This window comes from Plectropomus leopardus, chromosome 12, assembly GCF_026936395.1.
Source record: "Plectropomus leopardus strain MGB_pleo_1.0 chromosome 12, ASM2693639v1, whole genome shotgun sequence".
Taxonomy (NCBI): domain Eukaryota; kingdom Metazoa; phylum Chordata; class Actinopteri; order Perciformes; family Serranidae; genus Plectropomus; species Plectropomus leopardus.
This window is the reverse complement of record NC_142187.1, coordinates 21,441,230-21,465,132: the sequence shown is the minus strand read 5'-3', so window position 1 is coordinate 21,465,132 and position 23,903 is coordinate 21,441,230. Positions and strand designations below refer to the sequence as shown.

At 37.5% G+C, this 23,903-nt stretch overlaps 3 protein-coding genes across 3 annotated transcripts; all 3 read left to right on the top strand.

The window, feature by feature from the left end:
- The first annotated feature begins 2,765 nt into the window (after positions 1 to 2,765).
- On the top strand, positions 2,766 to 6,437 carry LOC121951841 (uncharacterized). The gene is made up of 2 exons (XM_042498328.2): positions 2,766 to 3,645; positions 4,393 to 6,437. Exons 1-2 carry the CDS (start codon positions 3,331 to 3,333, stop codon positions 5,701 to 5,703), a joined length of 1,626 nt encoding a protein of 541 aa, XP_042354262.2. The 5' UTR covers positions 2,766 to 3,330; the 3' UTR covers positions 5,704 to 6,437.
- Positions 6,438 to 6,606: 169 nt separating this feature from the next.
- On the top strand, positions 6,607 to 11,797 carry LOC121951700 (uncharacterized). The gene is made up of 5 exons (XM_042498141.2): positions 6,607 to 7,026; positions 8,469 to 8,568; positions 8,668 to 8,767; positions 8,854 to 9,118; positions 10,225 to 11,797. Exons 1-5 carry the CDS (start codon positions 6,754 to 6,756, stop codon positions 11,440 to 11,442), a joined length of 1,956 nt encoding a protein of 651 aa, XP_042354075.2. The 5' UTR covers positions 6,607 to 6,753; the 3' UTR covers positions 11,443 to 11,797.
- Positions 11,798 to 12,339: 542 nt separating this feature from the next.
- Positions 12,340 to 23,766, top strand: LOC121950890 (uncharacterized). The gene is given in 10 exon segments (XM_042496979.2): positions 12,340 to 13,943; positions 16,901 to 17,096; positions 17,215 to 17,419; positions 17,502 to 17,629; positions 18,285 to 18,583; positions 19,863 to 19,962; positions 20,054 to 20,156; positions 20,253 to 20,517; positions 21,746 to 23,032; positions 23,034 to 23,766. Coding segments are annotated over 10 exon segments (2,925 nt in total). The 5' UTR covers positions 12,340 to 13,676; the 3' UTR covers positions 23,109 to 23,766.
- Positions 23,767 to 23,903: the final 137 nt, after the last annotated feature.

The following is a 23,903-nucleotide window of genomic DNA, read 5'->3' as shown; positions in this document are numbered from 1 at the left end:
CTGGCCTCTTCAGGGCAGATTTAGCTCTGATTAATGGACACATGGAATAACTTGTCAGATATGCAGGAAGCAGACATCCTCCCAACGCCCAGCGGGAAAGTAAGTCAATCCACAAAGAGCATATCATCTCTTTCTCCTGTCGTAAAAGCCCTAGCATGTTTTGGACATCGGTGATACATGTGTCATGCCCAGAGGAACACAGGAGAGTAACTTGTCACCACCTGCTACATAAGCCTGCTGCAAAAGGCTGCAGTTGTGATTGGCGTTCCTGTTTGTTCAGCGGCTGTGTGTTTAAACCCACAGACATGACCCAGAGCACATATTTCAGCCACACGTCCCTGCTATGGGCTTTAGTGAAAAGAATGTATTATAGGATGTAATGGGAGGCTAGGATGTCAACTGAGTTTTAATTTTTTTTTTTAGTCATTAGCAGTTTTATTTATTTCTCTAAACATAATGCAAAATAGAATTTATCACTAAATAAATCACAAAGTAGTCATACTTACAAACCCCCACGCTAACCACAGAATTTAAAAAAACAAAACTAAATATATAAACCATTGCAAAACAAGGAAATACAAAACAAATACCTATTTGTCATTGCATAGATTACAGTAAGACACTAGACGCACAAGTGTGACTCACCAAAACGCGTGGTACTTCTCAGGAAGTTTAAGCATTTGCCCCAGTTTTTAATAATACTGATTTTCTTTTTAAGCAGTTCTGACAGTGGTACTAAATTCAGAATATTATTTCAGGAGTTTAAAATTAGGCCAAATGACATTTGTATGCTTCACAGTGTGATTTGTCGGCTAACTTCTGGGATTCCTAACAAGTTGAAAGAGGGTAGTTATACGCACATCACATAGGTGCAAGGCTATCAAAAAACAGCTTACACAAGGAAAAAGGTAACACCTGCACACTTAATCTATGCCACACATGTTTATTGAAGACAACATTTTGATCCTGTTCAGATCTTTGTCAGGTGAAATGTTTAAAAAGATGAAACCCCACCTATATTTATACATAAAGCAACCCAAAAGGCTGACGAGCTCTACGATTGCAGGTGTGGTTAACCATCTGAACCACTCAGGATAGTAAAACAGCTGACAATCAACAATCAAATAAATTACATAGGAATTACATAGAAAAATTACATAGAGAAGGAAAACAGTGATGTCAAGGCTATATTACAAAACATCAAACACATCTCAACTGATAAAACCTTGATATCAAGAATTCTTTATGTAAAAAATCCTCTTAATATCAAAATACTTTTGCTGAAATATAAATCTTAACTAGTTGAAAATCATCTACATCAAAACATTTAAGAAACCTGCATGACTGGACACATAGGCTACAAAACGTGTCAGTCAACAGAAATGTTTTCTGACCCCTGACAAATGGCCCTACAGACATTAAATAGCTAAAAGACAGAATTCAATGACTCTCTACAGTTACAGATCCCCTGAGACAGATAACATGAGGCATGCACTGTAGCTACAGTATGTGATCCACCTCCTGGAAAACATGTGTTCTTTGACTTGGGGGATTAGATCTGTTAACTGCTTTACAAAGCTGCACACACACACACACACACACACACACACACACACACACACACACACACACACACACACACACATTCAGGTCATCTTTTGGGAATGTGTGACTGAGGAGCTGGGGGGTGGGGGGTAGATTGTTGTGTATTTTAACAGAGTAGCACACTGGAGATTGCAAGCGTCTGCTTCTGTAGTTAGGTGATAGCCATGTAACTCAAAGAGCAGTGAAGTCAATGCAGTGTTAAGACTGTTATATGATGTCAACATTACTGAGGCAATAATTTCTATTTTCACTTTTATTTTATTTGCCAAAATTATATTTAGTGTTCAGTTTAAAATGATGTTTTGGTAGGCGTAGACAGAGAGATGGTAAGATCTCTTGCAACTGAGATCTGACTCTCAGTGAAACTTCCATAACAGGTATTGAAGTGGTAAAACCTTTCATATATGCATATGATTCATAACGTAATAAAATAAATAATCCTAACAAAAGTACACAAAGAAGAAAGCCTTCAAGTTACCCCAATGTTTTGTATCCAAACGATTTTGTTTGTAACTGAGAAGTGATTTTTATTATCACTGTAATATTGACAATAACTGGCTAGTCAAAACTTTTAAAGCTGCACAGCGCCATCTGCGGGAGAATTTGCACATCTGCCTTTGGATATTATCTGTCGTGAAACTTTTCAGGACCAACTTTAGACTCTGGTTTATTTATTACATACTCACTCGTAAACAGCAACTGCCGAAACAGTGAGCAGGCAATAAATTTATATTGAAAGTTGATTCTTTTACTTTCTTTACTGTGCACGTGTTCACTGGCAGATATACAAACAGAGAAATAGACAACAACACGTAAAATGAGACAAGAAAAAATCAAACAAACAAAAAAATAATAAAAATAATAATGTTATAATGCCAGAGTTTGTGTTATATGCGTCATATTGTCTTGTTTAATAACTTAAAGGTCTTAATAACTTTTTTATATTAGATAAGATGGTATTATATTTTTGTATTTTACTAATTGTAGAAAAATCGCTTTAATTTCTGACAACTTTTTATTTTAATTTCATAAATATAGAATTTTCAAAATAATTAAAATACAAAAGTAGAATTCATAATCGGCGCCCCACAAAGTAGCTATAGAGTTACATCACTTGTAGTTATGCCAACATTTATCTTAAGTTTCTTTTATAGGAAGATGGCAACATGGATCCAAAACATTCAAGTGTAAACCAGCAACTTGTGCCCACACATGGAAAAATAAGTGAGAAACACTCTCTTTTTCCAGTTCACAGAAATCACACTTACAATACTTAGCTCTAATATTTCGAACACTAACTTTACCTGGTAAATTATATGTAATATCTTGAAAGATATTCCTTAACACTGTTATTTGTAGAAAAGCCTGTTTATCCCAGTTTTCTTATGCTGGAAGGTTTGTCATGCTAGTTTAGAATGTTAGAATGTAATTTTCTCCGTAACTAGGCAACCGTCACCTTGGGTCTGCTTGGTTTTCAGAGCTCCTTCTTTTCTTCATACATGTGACTCTCACAGTAAAATAGGCTTACCTTCGCCGGTGTACGCCAGACAACAAACCGTGCGTACCTGTCCACAAAACCCCGCCCACTTCACGTAGCCGCAACGGCTAACTACATTAGCTCAGTGCTGTAGTTGAGGTAGTAAGATGGCCAAACCCATCTTGACTCGACTTTTTGTGAACAGTCCGAGCACGTTAAGAGCTGCAGGGACGTAACTTTAACCCACAATGTGCTCCGTCGTCGGCTGTGATTCGGGTCGTCGCGATGCGCAGCGGTTCAAGTTACCTGAGGACCCTGAGAGGAGACTGGAGTGGGTCCAGTTTCTCGCTACAGTCAATAAGCAGCGATTTAAAGAGTCGTCCTGGACAGACATTACAATCTGCAGCGAACACTTCAAATGTGACTGTTTTGACGACTTGACACCGAGCGGTTCAGATTTGGCTGACACGGTCCAGCTAATGCTGAAACCCTCTGCTGTCCCATCACTGAGTGTCCAGTCAGAGTCAGGGGGACCTGAGACAAATCTGAAGAGCCCAGAGGAGGTGAGTCTGCTTTGACAGCTGTAACCGCTGCCACCATCTGTCACAGTTACACATTGCATCCCACATGGGACACTGTGCATGAGTTGTTTGTTTTTATAGTCTCACTTTTCATGAAGCCCAAACTAAGTTCACTCAATTATTTAATTCTATTCAGTTCAGTTCAAATCAGTTAAATTAACTCCAATCAATTTATTTGTCACCTGAAATCAGTGACATACATCAACAAATGAAGCGATATGTCAGAGTTGCAGATCTGGTCAAAGGTGACCGTGACCTCGCAAAACATGTTTTTGACCATAACTCAAGAATTTGTTGCTAATTGTGACAACATTTTGCAGAAATGTCTAAAATGATAAAAATGATGAACTGATTACTTGTTATATCCAAAAGGTTAAAGGTCACTGTCAGTGTGACATAATGTTCTGCAAAAACACTTTAGTGGCCGTTACTCAATGTCATAACTAAAGTACAGAAGGGAAGACGTTTGGTCGGATACTGAATTGGTGACACTAATCTGAGGCTTTTAAAGTGTGATGATTGTATAGATTTTCTGTGCGACTGGAGGAAAAATGTTTGTGAAGCATCGATGTTTTCACAGACGTTGATGTAAACTGTAAGTGCAACTTGACGGATTTGTGAAGGCGTACAACTGCGAGGCGGTAGTGCTAGTTTGGTTGTAATGTTTAGATCAGTCTGCTGTGCAGGTTTTAAAATAGCTTCATACCAATTCTTGTCATTGTATCACAGGCAGCATCAACAGATGGCACCCGCATCACAGGGGTCTCTGTGGCTGATGTTGTTATTGATGACGAAAGTGATTTCTTGGATGAATCGAGTGAGCAGGATGACATGGACTCAGATGAGGACTGGAAGCCAGCAAAGCATTTTTTGCATAAAAAGACTCCCAATGACAAAACCAAAGATGAAGATGGTGATCATCCTCCACCTGGCCCCAAAAACAGTGACCTCTGCACAGAGTGTGGAGCATTTTTTAATAAACAGAAGCCTCACACATGTGAGCACAAAATCAAACCCTACTCTTGCAGTATTTGTGGTAAGAGGTGTGTTACTGAGACCGCTTTAAATACTCACAGCAGAATCCACAATGAAAACTATGAATTTAAATGCAAATTTTGCCACGCTACGTTCAAAACAAAGGCTGGAAAAATCACACACGAGCAGATTCACGTAACTGAAGGAAAACCCTATAAATGTCCCGACTGTTTAGAGACGTTTGCCTCAAATAAGGAGCGCAGAATCCACCTGGAGGATCACAGAGGCCGCCCACAGTTAAAATGTCACATCTGTGGGATTGAGTTCCTCTGGCCACTTTCTCTCCAGAGACACTTAGCTGTGCACACAGGAGAGAAGCCGTTTAAGTGTCCCGAGTGCCAGCGTGGCTTCAACCAGGCGAGCCACCTGAAATCCCACATGCGTCTCCACACAGGAGAGAGACCGTACAAGTGTCCGCATTGTGACAAATGCTTCAATCACAACGTGAGCTTGAAGAGTCACGTCCAACGTTACCATACGTCCAAATCTGGACTTGAACAGAAGAAGGGTGAAACTGGTGATGCTTGGGATAATGGGAGCAAGAGAGGTGCAGATTCGGGGCTTGACAATGTAGAAGAAGAGCAGGACACAGAAGAGGAAGTACAGGAGAGAATATATAGATCTAAAAGTAAAAGGAAAAGTACTGGTAGACCCATTGGAAGACCTAAGAGCCATGAATCAGGCAACTTAGTGGAAAGCCATTGTTCAAATGCCAATACTGGAAATCTACAAGTGCAAAAGAGAACACCATGCAGTGATGAAGAAAGTGAGGACAAGCCAAGTGACAGTGGCACGGCCTTTGATTCAGCAGAGGCAGAAGAGGAGAGCAGCAAGAAGGTGAGGAAGAGCACAGCAAGATCAAGGGGAAAACCTAAAAAATCTGATAGTGACTCTGATATTGACCCTGAGGAAGGAAAGAAAAAGAGGTACAGCAGCCAGAGCAGTGATAAAAGCTCTGGGAAACGTAGGGGACGACCACATATAAGTGTTACGGACAAGTCTTAAAAGGAGCAAAAGAATCTTTTTTTAGACAATTGTGGAAACATATATAGATATAAAATTGATGTGGATACAGAGCTGGACTGATTTTCTAGAAAATCACATAATATGACAAAGAATGTACACTTAGGCCAAAATGTAAGTCACATTTCACTGTCTTTTACCGTCAAGTGAAGCTTGATTTCAGTGGTGTTGGGAAGGTTGCTTTTGAAATGTAGTAGTTACAAATTACCCTGTAAAAATGTTATAAGTACTGTTACCATTTTAATTACTTTATCAAAGGTAATGTAGATTACCTTTACTACTTCTATTAAATGTTTTAAACCAGGCAACAAAATTGAGAAGTTATAGACAAATATAAGGGTAGAAATGTTGCACTAAAATTTGTCCTTTGTCAGCATAGTCATGAAATATGTCAAAGATGGCAATCTTACAGGGTGACATGATGCAATATCAAACTTTAAAATATGTAATTAAAAACACTCATGCAAATCCTTGCATAAGTTAATGGCCTTATTATATAACTTGTTAGGTAAACCACTGTATGTGCTAATACTTCTGTCTATTTTATTTTATTTTTGTCCGTTTGGTTGTTTCATTATTTCCATTTGTACATTTTTGTATTAATCACCGAATGAATTGTTTTTAACTGTTAGCAAAAAGTTTTTTTAAAATTCCATCTTTCCTAAATGCAAGCACACAAATAAAACTATCAGAGTTTTTTTCCCTATAATACAGCCGTGATTCTTTATATACCGTTTGTGTTTTTTAGAATGACGAAAGGTAGACTCGCCGTACTCTGCCTCTGATTGGCTCAGTCCAATATTCTTACCCCAATTTTAACCAATCACACTCCTGATGCCCAACGAAGGCAGCGATTGCTAACCAATCAGAGGCAGAGAAGGGCGGGTCAAGTCACCGCGTAGCAGAGATGGCGAGCTGTGTTAGCTTTTGATTGTTTTGGACGTTGTGCTGAGAGTCTACGCCGTAAAAATCAAACTGCGCGGCAGTTTTTTTTTTATTTTACAAACTTTAGGGACAAAGTTTGAAACCAGCATGTGCTCCGTCCTCGGATGTAATTCGTGGCGTCGCAGGACACAGCGGTTCAAGTTACCGGAGGATCCAGAGAGGAGGCTGGAGTGGGTTCAGTTCATTTTAGAAGTAAACGATCAACGACTGAAAGAGTCGTCCTGGACTGATATCACCATATGTAGAAATCATTTCACAGAGGACTGTTTCATAAACCAGACTGAGACTGGGACGATCCAGCTGAAGTCCAGTGCTGTCCCATCTCTGTCTATCAAGTCAGAACCAGACGAACCTGATCAGGTGAGGCCAGATTAATATGTGGTGACTCTGCTTTAATTTATGACTTTAAGTACACAAAAATACACAAGTTACACATCCCTACTTACACAGTATATTATCTAAATGCTACAACCGACTGCTGAAACCATATTTTCTTCCGGGTTTGTTTGTTTTGATACACACGTCCTGCTGAGCGGGCGGAGTGGATACACTATCCAATGCCTTACTTAATAACGGTGCTCTAACTGGCTAGTAATTGCTTATTTAATTAACACATGAGTTAAATTAATCATTAAAAAGTGTGACAGAGCTACAGTACATGTATATTTCCTTTGTTTAGATGATTATTAATTTATTAATGACAGTAGTACATCAGGGTTAAATTTAGGGATGCATATTGGATTATTGCCGATATCAAAATAATCTATTTGGCAGATAACCAATACCTATATCAATATATTCACGTTTTCCCCACCTAATTTTAATGATCATCAAGTCATCTGAAGTGGAATTAATGTCATATTTTGCATACTCTTATCGTGATGGCCCACCAGCAGATGGAGAAAAAGACAATGCTTTACAGTTCATGTAACAGTCATTCATTGTGCAAAATAAGAGAAATACTTCACTTAGAGTTGATGATTTTACATGATCACTTTGTCAATTAAAAAAAAAAAATCGGTTTTGTTATTGGCAGATATCAGCTTGTGGGCCGATTTCCGATATTTCATTTACAAACCAATATCTTCCCATGTCAGTGATGTAGCAATATTATCATGCATCCCTGGTTAAATTCTCGTGTTAATTCAATCAACATCACAAGCTGATTTTATTAGAGTTTTGATGTTATTCCCTCTTCTAGGATCAAAGACAACACAACACAAAAAATTGATTCATCCCATCAGAAACACAGATTAGGAGTCATATTAGGGTGTGCTCTTTGCAACATGTTGAGTACAGTATATAAAAAGATTCACATTTCTGCACTATGCAGTGTCCAGTGTCTTTGTTGTAGAGACAATAACAAGGGATGCAGGATAATATCAGCACGTCATCGGTATTGGCCTATAATGGCTTTAAAATGAAATATTTCAATTGCCCAACATGCTGATTTCTGCCAATATCAAAGTGAAAGATACATTTTTTCTTACTGACAAAATCTACAAAACATCAACCCAAATCTTAAGTAAAAATAGATATCTTTCATTCCTAATAATAACATTTACAGGAATATTGAGTCATTCATGGTTGATATGGACTGTAAACTTTTATTTAATTTCATACAGAATATAAATATACTATAAAATGAATTAATCATAAAAATAAATCATGTAGCACTTTAAGGTAATAGAAAGAAATAGAAATCAATAAAACAGAAATATTGGTGTATTTTTTGTGCATGTTGGTACAATTTATAGAGTCTATGCTACAAATAATAGTTTTACATTTGTTACTTTGCATAGGAGCCTATAGAGACCAAAGAAGTTGCTTCTCAGTGTGATATACATGAAGCATGTGATAGTCCATCCTCCTATTCTGATGAATCAGGAGAAACTTCAACAGGTAAGAAATGTGTCATGTTTGTGTTATTACAAATAGAGTTGGATTTAACTCAAATGTTTTCCTTTTAAGTGCATAATAAGCATTGAATTTAATTTGCAGCTGCCCAAGGAAGCCCTGCACCAAGTGAAGCTTCAGATGTTTTCATGTCTGATGGTCGGACGCCACAAAACATTGTGAACATTGACATGATCATGAAAAAGTAAGTTCACCTTTCCTAACAGTTGGACTTTGATTACACCTTTAAAAGCTGTATTTTACTTTGTTTTTGTTTATCTTGTTTTTCAGAGCTGCACTTCTGCAGATAAAAGGGAAGTATGTTGTGAATGAAAAACGTCTCCTGGAGTTGTTCAGCCACAAGTGTCCATTATGTGGCTCTAAAGTAAAGACGGAGAAGGTCACCTTCGGAGTGCTCATTATCTTGAATCAACAGTGCATCAAGTGCAAATACAGAAAGCACTGGAAAAGCCAAGTTAACGGTAGAGTTCCAACTGCTGAAGACGAACACCTGACAGAAGTCGTAGAAGTTGACCTAACTCCAGAGACCCAACAGGTATGACTTGTAGTCAGATATACCACAAGATACCCAGACACACTGCTATGTTAAGTTAAAGGGTAACTCCTGTATTTTACAACCTGGACCCTACATTCCCACATTTTAATGCCTAATTTGTGTCTATTTGATACATCTACATAAAATGTTTTTGCCACTGACAGATTCAGATTGTTATTATAAGTGAGAGATAGACCTCTTTGTTAAAGGGTAAAATCCCTTTTGTTAAATCAGAAACAGCCCCAAATAATGATCACTAACCCCACCACACCCCAAAGTGAACAGTAACTTTTGTTTTAGCGTGTATGGAACCAGCATATTTTCACATCTAACTGTCAGTTCAACCAAACCAGCGATTGTCTTTACGATGATAAAATTGCTGTTTATATATAAGTGGAGTTTGGTGGCAGCAATCTCGAGGCTGTTCCTGGTTACACAAAAAAGATTGACATAAAGTCAACCCTTTGTATGGATCCTTTCTATAATATTGTCATATACTTACAATAATAACCTGAGCCTGTTGGTGATAAAAACAAACACTTTCACTCTCTGTAAATTGACGGTACTTAATTTCCCCTAAAGCTGCCAGCTGCAGCAGTCGTGCTTAATGGTGGAACAATTTCAGAAATTTATGTTCCTATTAGTCACTTACACACAAAAATATGGTAAAATAGGGTCCATATTAATGATAAATGATTAATGATCCTAATTTTTATAAAAAATGTATTATGTTATCATAATTTTGTGCAATTCATTTTTGTGCTGGTTATTTCACCATAAACAGGTAGAGCTGAGAGGATCTGGCGATTTATCAATTAGTAGATTGACAAAAAACTTTTTTTAAAGCAACCAAATGTTGATAAAATGATAGTATAATTAAAATATTTAGGTTTTGGACTTTTGGTCAAATAAAACAAAATGTTACCTTGGACTGTAGGCTGCTGTAATTGGCATTTTATACATTTTTATTAAGATTTCATAGACAAAGTGCTTGATTGATTGATTAATCATCTATTTTTTTGTCTGGCAGTGATATTCATTGTGTGCAGACTTTAAAAATGTTACATTATACTCATAGCCATTCTTGTCATTTTTATCTTTCACAGACAGGGTCAACAGATGACATTCGCAGCACTGTCACAGGCATGTTTGAGATTGACGCTGTAATTGATGAGAGGAGTGATTCCGCTGATGAAACGGAGGAATCAAGTGATGAAGGTGACATGGATTCAGACGAGGACTGGAATCCAGCGGAGAAGCATTCACTGGCTAACAAGCGTCATGAGGAATCTAACCAGGAAAGCGAAGATGAAGAGGAAGATGAAGAGAAAAGGGAAGAATATGATGATTATCCTTCACTTCCCGTCAGATACAGTCAGCTCTGCACAGAGTGTGGAAAGTTTGTTAATAAACATAAACCTCACACGTGTGAGCACAAAATTAAACCCTATTCTTGCAACATTTGTGGAAAAAGATGTGTTAGTGAGGTCGCGCTGAATTTTCACAGCAGAATCCACAATGAAAACTATGAATTCAAATGCAAGTTTTGCCACGCCACTTTCAAAACAAAGGCCGGCAAATTCACCCACCAGGAGATTCACGTGACTGAAGGAAAACCCTACAAATGTCCCGACTGTTCAGAGACGTTCGCCACAAATAAGGAGCGCAGTATCCACCTGGAGGATCACAGAGGGCCCCGACAATCGAAATGTCACATCTGTGGGGTTGAATTTCGCTCGCCGCCTTATCTTCAGAGACACTTAGCTGTGCACACAGGAGAGAAGCCGTTTAAGTGTTCAGTGTGCGATCGTGGCTTCAACCAGGCGAGCCACCTGAAATCACACATGCGTCTGCACACAGGGGAGAGACCCTTTAAGTGTCAGCACTGTGACAAATGCTTCAATCACAACGTGAGCTTGAAGAGTCACGTCCAACGTTACCACACACCCAATTCTGGACGTGAACAGAAGAAGGGTAAAAGAAACAAAACTGTAAGCAGCGCTGCTGATGCTGAGGATAATGGGTGCCAGAGAGGTGCAGACTCTGGGCTTCACAATGTTGAAGAACGTGATAAAGCAGTGGAAGTGCAGGAGAGAATTAAAAAACCTCTAAATAAAAGTAGAAGCACAGGTAGGCCCATAGGTAGACCTAAGAAAAAAGCAGACAACTTGGTTCTGGCAGGGGAAATGCAGGGCCGGTGTTCAAACACAAAGACTGCCAAAGTAAAGGTACGGAAGATAATGAACACGCATAGCAGTGGCGAAGAAAGTGAGGACGAGCCAACCGAGGAAAATAGTGAGACTGTGACATTGAGCACAAGTTGATCAAAAAAAGGGCAACGAATCGTGACTCTGATTTTGACTCAGGAGAAAGAAAAGGCAGAGGACGACCAAGAAAGAATCAAATAGTAAAAGACAGTTAAAAAAATATTGAGATGAGCTTTTATTTAGAGATACATAATTTAGATAGTCATACAGAACTGGATGTTTTTTAAAAAAATGATATATTTAAACAATTTAACATGAGAGCTAAATGTGAACACTTGAGCTAAGGACAAACTCCATTGCTTTTCACTGTTAAGACATCATGTCACTTTGATTTCAAAATACTGTTGAATCCTGTTGTGAATGCCATGGAATCAAACTGGATACAATCAGATTAAACTGTGTTGATGTCAAACACCAGTTTTCTTGAGTTGTGAATGTTCAATGACTTTGTGCTGTGAAATACTGTATATGAGGCCAATGCAGCGTTTACTTTGAACAGAAAGGGTCTTCACTGTAGGACTTTACATTACTCTGATACAGTACTTATGTTAATTATAGTGGGTAATTCTAATCCCACTTGGGCTGGGCAATATGTTGATATCGCGATATGAGACTAGATATCGTCTTAGATTTTGGATATAAGTGTTTTCTTTTGTTGGTTTTAAAGCAGGCATGTCAAACTGGTCCACAGGGGGGCCGGTGTGGCTGCAGGTTTTTGTGCCAACCAACCAAGAGCACACAGTTTGACCAATCAACTGTCTGAAGACGGAGATCAGTTGATTAAATGAGTCAAGTCTGGTGTGCTGCTACTTGGTTGGAAACAAAACCTGCAGCCACACCGGCCCCCCTGTGGACCGGTTTGACATGCCTGTTTTAAAGGCTGAATTACAGTTAATTGGTTCAATTTACTCAGCTTATTTGCTTTTTTTCTACTTCGTCAGTATATCCACATTATTGATGATTATCAAAAATCTCGTAAATATTTTGTGAAACTACCAAACTTAATCATACAATATCTTCGCAGTATCTTTACTGATATATTTGGTAAAAATATTTTGATATTTGATTTTTCCATATTTGATTTTTCCATATCACCAAACTCTAATTTCCTCACACAGCAAACTGCTTGAAAGTGATGTAACTAAATGGAATTCAGCCATGAGTAATTACATTGTATTTAAATCTGTGCTTTTCCGACAATGACATGTCAAAATATCTTTTGTGAAGGCTGTTGCCCGAAATGTATGTTTGACATCCAAAGGAAACTTATAAAAATTGTGACAGGATTTTGAATAATCCTTTACCATAGACAATAGATAGGCAAATAGAATGCAGTAAATATGTAAAAATGTCTGGCTTCAAACCAATGTAAAGGGAGTGAAAAATGAAAGATTTATGTTGCTGAAATCATTGAGAAATAAACCCACTAAATCAAATCAAACCTTAATTTAAGATTCAAGAAACTGGTTGAGGGAGACCCTCATTATCAGTGATGCATGAGCAAAAACATTCAACAAGCAAACCTAAGATAATATGCAAACCCGTTAAAACAAAAGTGAAATTGTGCAAAACAAACAATACCAGCAATGTATAATAGTTTTGACAGTATATAGAGATATATCTTTATATTCAGTCTATGGTATTTAAACGCTACGACTGTTTTTTTTGTTTTTTTTTAATTTACTGAACAATGACATCAAACAATCAAAAAGACACATCTCGAGCAGGATCATAGATCACATAAGCTTAACTGAGTGTCAGAAGCAAGCAGACAAGTAAAATGTCTACAACCTTAAATTATAAAATAAGTACCGAATTCATGAGGAAACATAAACGGCAGAAATACATAATAAAATTAAATAAATTAATAAATAAAATGTCACGTGAAAAACAAAACACACGAGGTCAATCAGGAATTAGAGCACATAAATATTTTACAGATGCTGGGCTTTTATATACTATTATCTCATTTAGAAAAGCAACAAATATCGCGAGAGGTCTTGAGAAAACGACATTTGTGAATGAAACACTTTGCCAAGACAATTAAATTATTATTTCCAAATTCTTTTTTTTTTTTTTTTTTTTTTAAAACCAAACATTTAAACCATGGATGTATTAAACCTATAATAAAATCATGATGTAAACTGAGCGACGCAGTTTGCACGACACTTGTCATCTCTTTATGGCCATCCTGCTCCATGCTCGGTCTTATCTCTTATCCCGCCCACCGCTCCTCACCGGCCTCCTTGAACGCCTCATAGCTGAAAGCGTTGAAGTTTTTGCAGGCAGTTATGGCTCCAAGAAAGTGTTTTTACCGCTGCACAGGAAATGCCACCTTGTTTAGCTTCCCCACAGAGCCAAGCGTCCGGAAGAAGTGGATCGACTTTGTGTTTGCCGGAAAACCACAAAAATACGCCACGGTGTTCATTTGTTCACGCCACTTTACGGACGACTGTTTCCTCAACAAGGCCAGGTATGACACTGGGTTTGCGGTTAGGCTGACACTAAAGGAAGGCGCCTTTCCATCGATACAAGGCCTTCTGCAGGACCCCATAGCTGTAAGTAACATTATATCAATGTTTTTCTAGGTTATGCATTGTGCATAACACACGTTGCCAAAGTTTTCTGTGTCGAGGCCGGATTAAGGCATTGGCACGAGGCAGCAGTGCCCATCAAAATGTGCCTCGTGCCCAACCAAAACAGGCATATTTAGTCCCGAGTAATTTACCCTTTGAGTAGTTATTGTCACTAAAGAAAACGGTAGTGTTGTAATTTCGCATCGTCTGTGAACGCAACAAGAGCAAGACCTGACCAATCAGAGCGGGTTTACAGGACTCCCGTTTCCCCGTCCAGTGCAGGGATGTATCATTACAGCCTGCAGGCAGCAGTTCATGGATGCAGCAAAAAAAATGCAATGTCGATTTTCCCTACGAGATATTGTAATGTTTTTAATTGTTCAAATAAAGTTTGTGGGAAAAAAAGTTCATGGATGCAGCAGCGCAGATTTAGGACCCTCATGTTGGCTGATAGTCACCAGTCGGTGTAAATAATTTGTCATAGTATGTCACAATTTCTGGAACACTGATTAGGAATATTGTGTGAATTTGGGATGTGTTTACAAATTGTAAATGACTTATGAAACACTTTTACGTGTTTAATTGTGTATGGAATATATCTGAGGACTGCTACAGTGACACATTGTAAAAATGCCTTGACTTACAGATATATTTTTATTTTACTAATATTATGTTTTAATTGTATTTATGTATGTACCCCTTTTCTTTTTATGTAGTTTTGTTTTATTACTAGCCTTGCAGTTTTTGTTGAATCAGAATATACAGTTTAAGAATGCAATACAGATTTTCCTACTAGATATTGTAATGTGCTTAATTCTTCAAATAAAGTTTGTTAAAAAAAAATGAAAAAATGTTTCACGACCCTCGTTTTTCGCAACAGCGCCACCCAGTGATTGGATGAATGCAAAAATACAGGATACTTTAAAGGTTTATTCCACCAAAATATTATTTAGCAAGTACCACCAAAATAGTACTTTATAAGGATACACTCTGAATTGAAATGACCAAACACACCAAAACCAAAATGAACATCTAACCGTACGGCATTGTGTAATGTTACTGTTAAACTAACTATGACGGTACCGGTCATGACATACTTTTATCTTTGGAAATTTTCGTAGGCTGCTGGAAAGAATTAACCTAATTAACATTATTGTTACTAAATCAATAATTAATATATATGGTCTTGGCAAAATAAGGCTATGTCTTCATTGAAGTACTTTAAACTATTGTACCTATTTTTTGTGTCTCATTTAAACAAATTTAACTTAATTCATATTCAGTACTTACGGTCTGTTCATAGGTCATCTTCAACATGTGTCAAGTGAATACAAAGCCGATACCTGAAGTCGAGCAGTATGCATGTACAGATAAAACGAGGGTCCTAGATCTGTAGTCCTGAAAGTGCTGCCTGCAAGCCTGCAGATACAACTTTGTCTCCAGAACTGCAAAACATCAGGACAAACTGACTTCATTTTTTCATTTTTGGATTTTGAAATTAATATAAAGTAACTCTTTTTTGTTTGTTTGTTTGTTTTTTCCATTTCTGTTTCTAAAAAGAAACTCCAAAGACCAAAGAGTACACCAACTGGCACACTACAATGCATCAACTGTGTCTGAAAATAGGCTATATGGGTAAAAGAAAACCATTTTAATATAACAGTATACTAACATACAGCTGTGGAAGAAGCACTCAGATCTTTTACTGAAGTAAAAATAGCAACAGTGCAGAAATACTCTGTTTTAAACCTTTTTTTTTATTTCTTTGTTCATTGCATATTCAAAACAAACATTTCAATCAATCAAAATCAATCAATAATAAAACCCTTCATTCAAAATATCATTAAAGTAAAGGTACAAAAGTGTTACAATTAAAGTGTACTTTAAGTAGCCTACCAGAAGTAAAAGTATTCATTATGCAGAATGGCCTGTTTCAGATACTATAGCATATATGTTATAATTATTTATGCATTTTTGGGTTTAACACTTTAATGGAGCAGCAGGCAAAAGTAAAGCTCGTTTTAAAGATGGGCCTATTGCAATAATTAAACATTATAATTTTATAAAAGTTGATTTATATTTTGTATTCGTAATCTGAATCAGTAACATAACTACAGCTGTCACATAAATGTAGTGCAGTAAAAAGTTCAGTATTTGTAGAAGTAGCCCACAAACGAGCATAAAATGTAAATACTAAACTACATGAAGCATAAAACTGTACTCAGGTACAGTATCTGAGTAAATTACTTAATTACATTCCAACACTGTTAACATAAATACAACTCTTTACATGTGTAATGATAATGGTACCCCCAGTTTTGACACTTTCCGAAGTATACATTTGAACTTTTCTAAGATTAAGATGTGTACTTTGAATGTAAATAAGGTGCCAGAGTGCATAAAAAACATCAAATTATAGCTTGTTAATCAAAAGATTTTCCTAAATGAAGATAAACCTGCACATTGTAATACAGGCATGCTACATGTAACATGCTATTTTTCAACCATGTTTTATCAACATTTTCTCAGCTGCCGAGGTTATGTGATCATCCCCCAAACTTGTTGCATGACTGTGTGCATATTACAAGCTATCAAGTGTTAAATATGTGTTAATTCTGTGCTAACTTGGAAATAGAAAACAATAGAGCACAGTGAGAAGGGAAAGGTAAAAAGTAATTACTTGTAATATTCCATTGTTGTCATTGATATTTCAGGTAGGAATTAACTGATTTAAAACAATATTAGCTTTTTCTTTTTTTTTTTTTAAACATCCTGCTAAAATGTGCTGCAAGTAATGACGCAAATAAATAAAATATATGTGGTTTAGCTCTTTCTTTTGCCACTAAAAAACATTTTCATGTGGACCAAAGTTTTTTTTAAAGCAAACACTCTGTTATGTTTGTGACTAATTATTGTTATCATTGTGTTTTTCCAATTAGAGCACGTCAACACATGTGCATTCAAAGTACATAAACAGGGCTTGCCAAGTGGACCCTGTGCTTACAGTGTGCCGTGAAACGCAGTGCTGCCCTCACATGGCATCTGTTGGGACACAGGTGTTCTGGCATCCTTCAACAAAATGTGCAGCCACACAGTTGTCCTATAATACATTGAAAGCACATGTAAGAAGCAAAGGTGTGTATGAAATATGGACAATAAATGATTATTATTTAATGCAGGAGGTAAAATCACAAAGAAATGTCCATGCATCACAGTATCAGAAACTAAAACTACTTTCTTTGTTTCTAATCAGGGACACAGGTTATTGTGTCATGCCTGTCTACCCAGCAAGACACAGGGCTTGAACTGTCTTCCACATCAGCAAAGGGTTTGCCCCTTGCACCTTCAGGGAGTAGACCAGCAAAGAGACCCCGTCATGAAGGAGAGGAGGAGGCGGTAGAGCCGCACGACTGTACAAACCAGCCTGGTGACTCTGTGACAGAGCCATCTGAAATTAGGTAGGATGCTATTACAAATTAAAATTTTCAACATTATGTCTGGATATAAATCATTAATTGAGATGTATGATATTTTCACGAGGCATGCCAAGAGTCTTCCCAAACCTGCCATAATCGATCCACAGAATAAGGATCAGCAATCACTGTCTCAGCAGGTCCAACAGAAGGACAAAACTGCAGAAGATGGAGATAAGAGGACAGACGCACCAGGTAAGGAGTCAAAGATTATTAATCAATAATTTTACATTTCAGTATTATGCTTGGTGAATGTGGAAGAAAAATGAGTGTCTTTGTAAAAGGGCTAATATGTGGCCGTTTATGTACATTTTTCTCCATACGTTTAAGGGCACTGCTCATCGCCTTCTTTCCATGTTTTGAAAGAAATCAAGCCAATTTGCTCAGGTTTCAAAGGGTTAATTTGCTCTGCTGATGGTGCCAGTCTTTATGTCACCTTACAAGTCTTGTCTCAGTTAAGAGTAATTGTCTCAGTTAACAAAATGTCACTTTTCTTTAAATGTCACTTTTCTTTAAATATGGAATTAACAATAATGGATGCCAATTACTTTTTGTCAGTGTGAAGTTATTTCAGAGAAAATTGTTGGTTCTTCTGTTTTCATGGAAGGGTACCAACAAATTTGTCCACATCTGTGTGTGTGTGTATATGTATGTATATGTATATATATGCGGGATACGCCTTTAAGCACACCAAGCGCTCCCAGCCACAGAGCCCCGCCCACCACACAGCCATGAGTTCACCGTTAGCTTATCACTGTTGTTAGCATCGGGAACCAGTGGACCCAGAAAGTCTATCGTCCAGTTCATTTGTAGTAAACATGAAACTATCCGACTATTTTTAAAACTTTAGGGGCAGCTCCTGAAGCCGGCATGTGCTCCGTGGAGGGCTGTAATTCGTGGCATCGCTGTGTGCCACGATTCAAGATACCGGAGGATCCAGAGAGGAGGCTGGAGTGGGTCCAGTTTATTCTGAAAGTCAACGATCATGGAGTGAAAGAGTCCTCCTGGACGGATATCACCATCTGTGGGGATCATTTCACAGAGGACTGTATAATAAGACTGACTGAGACCGGGACGGTCGAGCTGGAGTCCAGCGCTGTCCCATCCTTGTGGATCAAGTCAGAACCAGAAGAAGCTGAGCTGAAACAGGTGAGGCCGGAATAACATGTGGTGACTCTGCTTTTGAATTTAGGATTTGAAGTATTTAAACAATGTATTAACCAAATACTACAGACTACTGCTGTTGTCATATTTTCATATTTTCGAGTTAGTTTGTTTTTATACACACATCTGTTCAAAGTTTGCCTTTGCTTTTACATATTATTTTTATTGACTGAAGTGGCTCATCGACCAATATTGGTTTTTCATGGTCGATAACGATTATTAGTCGTTAATGAGACTGATAACCGAAATTTGGAACTAATATGCATTTACAGCAAAACATGAAAATAATTGTCAGTATTTAGAATTTTGAATATAACCAGCAACAGAAAACTTTAAGTAAATGCGTTCAAAATATGCAGCAAGATCCCAGCAACTTTTTTTTTATAGTCACATGAAAATTTAAATAATTAAAAGTACCTCCTTGAGGTTTTACAAAGTAAAGTTCTGACCATGCTGACACTTTCTTTTCACTTTTTAATTGATGCATTTTAGCGGTAATCATTAAAATAAAATGCCAATTCAGATTATTGGCCTCAATAATCTGCCAGGTTAATAATCTGTCAACGCCTATTATCAGTTAAACATAAAGTCAGAGCCACAATACAAATCTAATTATTTACTGTAGTGATTTTAGTACTTGTCAGAGAGTCTGGGGGATACTACCCTGACCCTTTAATGCCCATTGACCTTAATTTACACTCAAATTAAAAAAAAAAAATCCCAGTGTGAATCAGTTTCATTCAATTAAGAGACCTGGCACCACTTTGGCGGGCCAGATTTAGCCCAAAAGTTGGAAGTTGAGTATCACTGCTGTACATATTTCCACATCTCTCTATAGAAATAACTAATATATTCCATAAAAACGCATACTAGGAGTTGTGCTACATGCAGCCTGTAGAGTACAGTATATGAAAGTGGATCATATCTGCTTATTTTTATTGCTCCAGTTGAACTGTTTGCACTGACAGGTGACCATTGTGCCTTCATCAGCCTGGTCCTATAGAACACCTGATTCTGTATAATGGACACTTTCCATGTCTTTTGTGTGGAGACAACAACATATATATGCACATTGAGACATTATCATTAATATGGACAGTAAACTTTCATTTTTCTTCTAAGATCATCATAATCATGTAGCACTGTAAGGTAATTAAAAAATCACCCACACATGCATTTTGGTGTATGTAAATTTTGGTACAATTCAGAGAAAGTCGACAATGCAACAACTATGAGCTTTTTTCCTTTTCGTTACTGTGTGTAGGAGCCTGAAGAACCCGTGGAAATTGCTCTTCAGTGTGATCTACCTGAAATATGTGAGAATCCATCTTCCTCTTCTAAAGAATCACAACTAACTGCAGCAGGTTATACATGTCATTTTGTTATGCCACATTTAAATATTCATTCAAATGTGTTCTTTTTATGTGAATATTCAGTGTTAAATTTAATTCGCAGCTGCCCAAAAAAGCCCTGCGCCATGTGAGGCTTCAGAGGATTTCATGTCTGATTTTCTTCAGATGCTGCAAAAAGTCGGCAACATTTCCGTGATCAGGAAAAAGTAAGTTCATCTCCCTTCAGCAGTTCTCCTGTGATTACACCAGGTTAGCTTTTTAAAGATGTATCTGAAAAATGTGTTCTTTAACCGATTTTTCAGAGCTGCACTCCTGCGGAAGAAAAAGAAGTATGTTGTGAATGAAAAACGCCTCCTCCAGTTGTTCAGCCACAAGTGCCCGTTATGTGGCTCGAAAGTAAAGACGGAGAAGGTCACCTATGGGCTGCTACTCATCTTGAACCAGCAGTGCATCAAGTGCACGTACAGAAACCAGTGGAAAAGCCAAGTCAATGCCAGCAACCCAGCAGCTGAAGATGAACACCTGAGAGAAGCAGTAGAAGTCGACCTGACTCCAAAGACCCAACAGGTGAGACTGACAAACTACAACATACACAGAGTGTTATCTTAAGAGTATAGTCTCCTTCTTACTAGAATTTTGCACTCAAGAAAGGTTTTTTTTTTGGTGATTTACTTTTTAACAAATATAAACAGAAACAGTAACAGTGCAACGAAAACAAGTGGAAGAGGGGGAAAAAACTACAAAAAACAAAACACATACACAAGGTAAGCAGTGATTTTAACAGACACAATGCTGTCACTCCACACTGTCTTGACCGTATTATCCCAAAGTGACAAACAGGCTTAATATATGTCAGCACAAAGTCTTTACTCAAGTATTCAAACTTAATAATAAGAATAATAATGATAATATATTTTATTTGTAATGCACTATACATTTGAAACTAATCTCAAAGTTCTACATGATAAAATGATTTAAAAAAAACAAAAAACAAAATAACAGATAAAAAAGAATTAAAAATAAAATCTGATTAAAAGTCATAAATAGGAGCATAAAAGCAAGAAGAGCAACCAGCAAGAAGTCTGTTAAAGGTCAGAAACTTTTGCGAAAAAGGAATGTTTTGAATCAAATTCATTTGTTGCCTTCCCATCTAAGTAAGTAATGCCATCCCCATGTGCAATAACACCTTGGTGTGCACCCATCATCCAGTATGACACACAGCATAAACTGTCCTTTACTAATTTAGATAGTAACCTACTATCAACATTTTTTAAAATAAAATAATACACAGTCAACACCGTCCTACTATTTTTATTTATTTTTTAAAATTTCTTTACAGTTTTGTGAAGACCTTTGTAAAATATATAAGTAGAGCTGTAAGGCAGATCACTATAGTCCCAAAAAATAATTGGCAACTATTTTGATAATGGGGGTTTTCAATTGAAAAGTGGCAGATAGTATCCCACAGCTGGTTCAGTGGCATGAGCCAATCTCTGGACTGGGACGCTGCTCGTTTTCCACTGACACATACAGTTTCCTAATGGCAGATGCACCTGTCAGACTGTCAGATAAATGCTGCCTCATGATGCTGTGCTGTTGATGTTTATTTTTTCTGCCTTTATTGACAATGTAGCACAACATAAGCACGAGAAATAAAGGAATCCATCATTTTAAATCAAGTCATACATATATATATATATATATATATATATATATATATATATATATATATATATTTTTATTATTATAATTTTTTTTTTACTCATAGCCATTCTTGTCATTTTATCTTTCACAGACAGGGTCAACAGATGACAACTGCAGCACTGTCGCAGGCATGTCTGAGATTGACGCTGTAATTGATGAGAAGAGTGATTCCATGGATGAATCAGAGGAATCAGGTGATGAAGGTGACACGGGTTCAGACGAGGACTGGAATCCAGAGGAGGAGATTTCACTGGCTTGCGAGCTTTTCGATGAATCTGAAGAGGAAAGCGGTGAAGAAGGGGAAGATATTCCCGTCAGATACAGTCAGCTCTGCGCAGAGTGTGGAAGGTTTTTTCATCACCAGAAAACTCACACATGTGAGTACAAAATTAAACCCTATTCTTGCAATATTTGTGGAAAAAGATGTGTTAATGAGATCGCGATGACCGCGCACAGCAGAATCCACGACGAAAACTATGAATTTAAATGCAAATATTGCCACACTACATTCAAAACAAAGGCGGACAAAATCACACACGAGCAGATCCACGTAAATGAGGAAAAACCCTATAAATGCCCCGACTGTTCAGAGATGTTTGCCACAAATAAACAGCGCAGAATCCACCGGAAGGATCACGGCGGCCCCCGACTGTTTACATGCCACATCTGTGGGATGGAATTCACACGTAAAATTTCTATTAAGAGGCACTTGCTTGTGCACACAGGGGTGAGGCAGCATAAGTGTTCAGTGTGCGATCGCGGCTTCAACCAGGCGAGCCACCTGAAATCACACATGCGTCTGCACACAGGAGAGAGACCTTTTAAGTGTCAGCACTGTGACAAAAGCTTCACTCACAACGTGAGCTTGAAGAGTCACGTCGAGCGTTATCACTCATCCAATTCTAGACGTGGACAGAAGAAGGGTAAAAGACACAAAACTGTGAGCAGCGCTGCTGATGCTGAGGATAATGGGAGCCAGAGAGATGCAGACTCTGGGCTTCACACTGTGGAAAAACATGATAAAGAAGAAAATGTGCGAACGGAGACAAAAGGAAAAAGTAAAACTATTTACAAAAAACGTTACAGGAGCACAGGTAGACCCTTAGGAAGGCCCAAGAGAAACACAGCAGTTAATGTGGTTCTGGCAGGGGAAATGCAAGGCCAGCATTCAAACACAAAGACTGCCAAATCAAAGGCGCAGAAGTTAAAGAGAAGACGTGGCGGTGATGAAGAAAGTGAGGACGAGCCGACCGAAAGCGAAATGTCATTCGACTCAGCAGAGGAGGAAGAGGAGGATAGTGAGAAAAAATCATCGAGCACAAGCAGATCAAGAGGAAGGGCAAATAATCCTGACAGTAACTCTGATTTTAACCCAGAAAAAAGAAAGGAAGAAAAAGAGAGGCAGCAGCCAGAACAGTGGTATAAAAAAAAACATGACAAACAAGAAAGAATAGAGTAGATGAAGACACTTCAAAAATCTGAAAATATTGAGTTGAGCTCACAATAGAAATCAAAAGAGAAATACAGTTCAGAGTGTCAGATAGAACTGGATGGTTTTAATGATATATTTTAACTACTGAACATGATAAACTAAACATGCACACTGAGGGTGGGGACTTTTTCAGACTTCACTAGGATACTTCATAATCCTGTTCAGTAACGATCAATCTAGATAAAATTTTATTATAGTGGGTTGATGTTAAGTTTCTGCTTCCTTGTGTTGTGTTCAGTAAGTTCATCTAATTCCCACATATTTTCATTGGCAAAATTTCCTTTTCAAGGAACCATTTGATTTTTTCTTCTTTTTTTTGGCATTTTGAAACATATGATTCAAAATTTATTCAAACATAATTGGAGAAAATAAAAAAAAAAGTTCATGATAGCAAAGAAGACGTCACAAATCAACACACAATGTGAGAGCTATGATAAGTCGACATACTACAGAAAATAAATTTGTGAGATGTAACATTATGTTTTTACTATTTCCATTACCTTTTCAGGCCTGGAAAATATGATTTCCATGACTGTGGGAACCCTGTACAATACTTCTGTCAGTTATGGTGGATTATTCTAATTCTGCACAATAAACTGCTTGAATTTGAAGTTTCTTAACGGAATTCAGCCATTATTAATAGTATTACAATTACGCTTATGCTTTTCCTAATGTGACCATCCAGATGACGCTTTAGTAAACTCTGAGGGGATTTTAAATAATGCTTTATGAAGACAATAACCAGGTAATAAACACA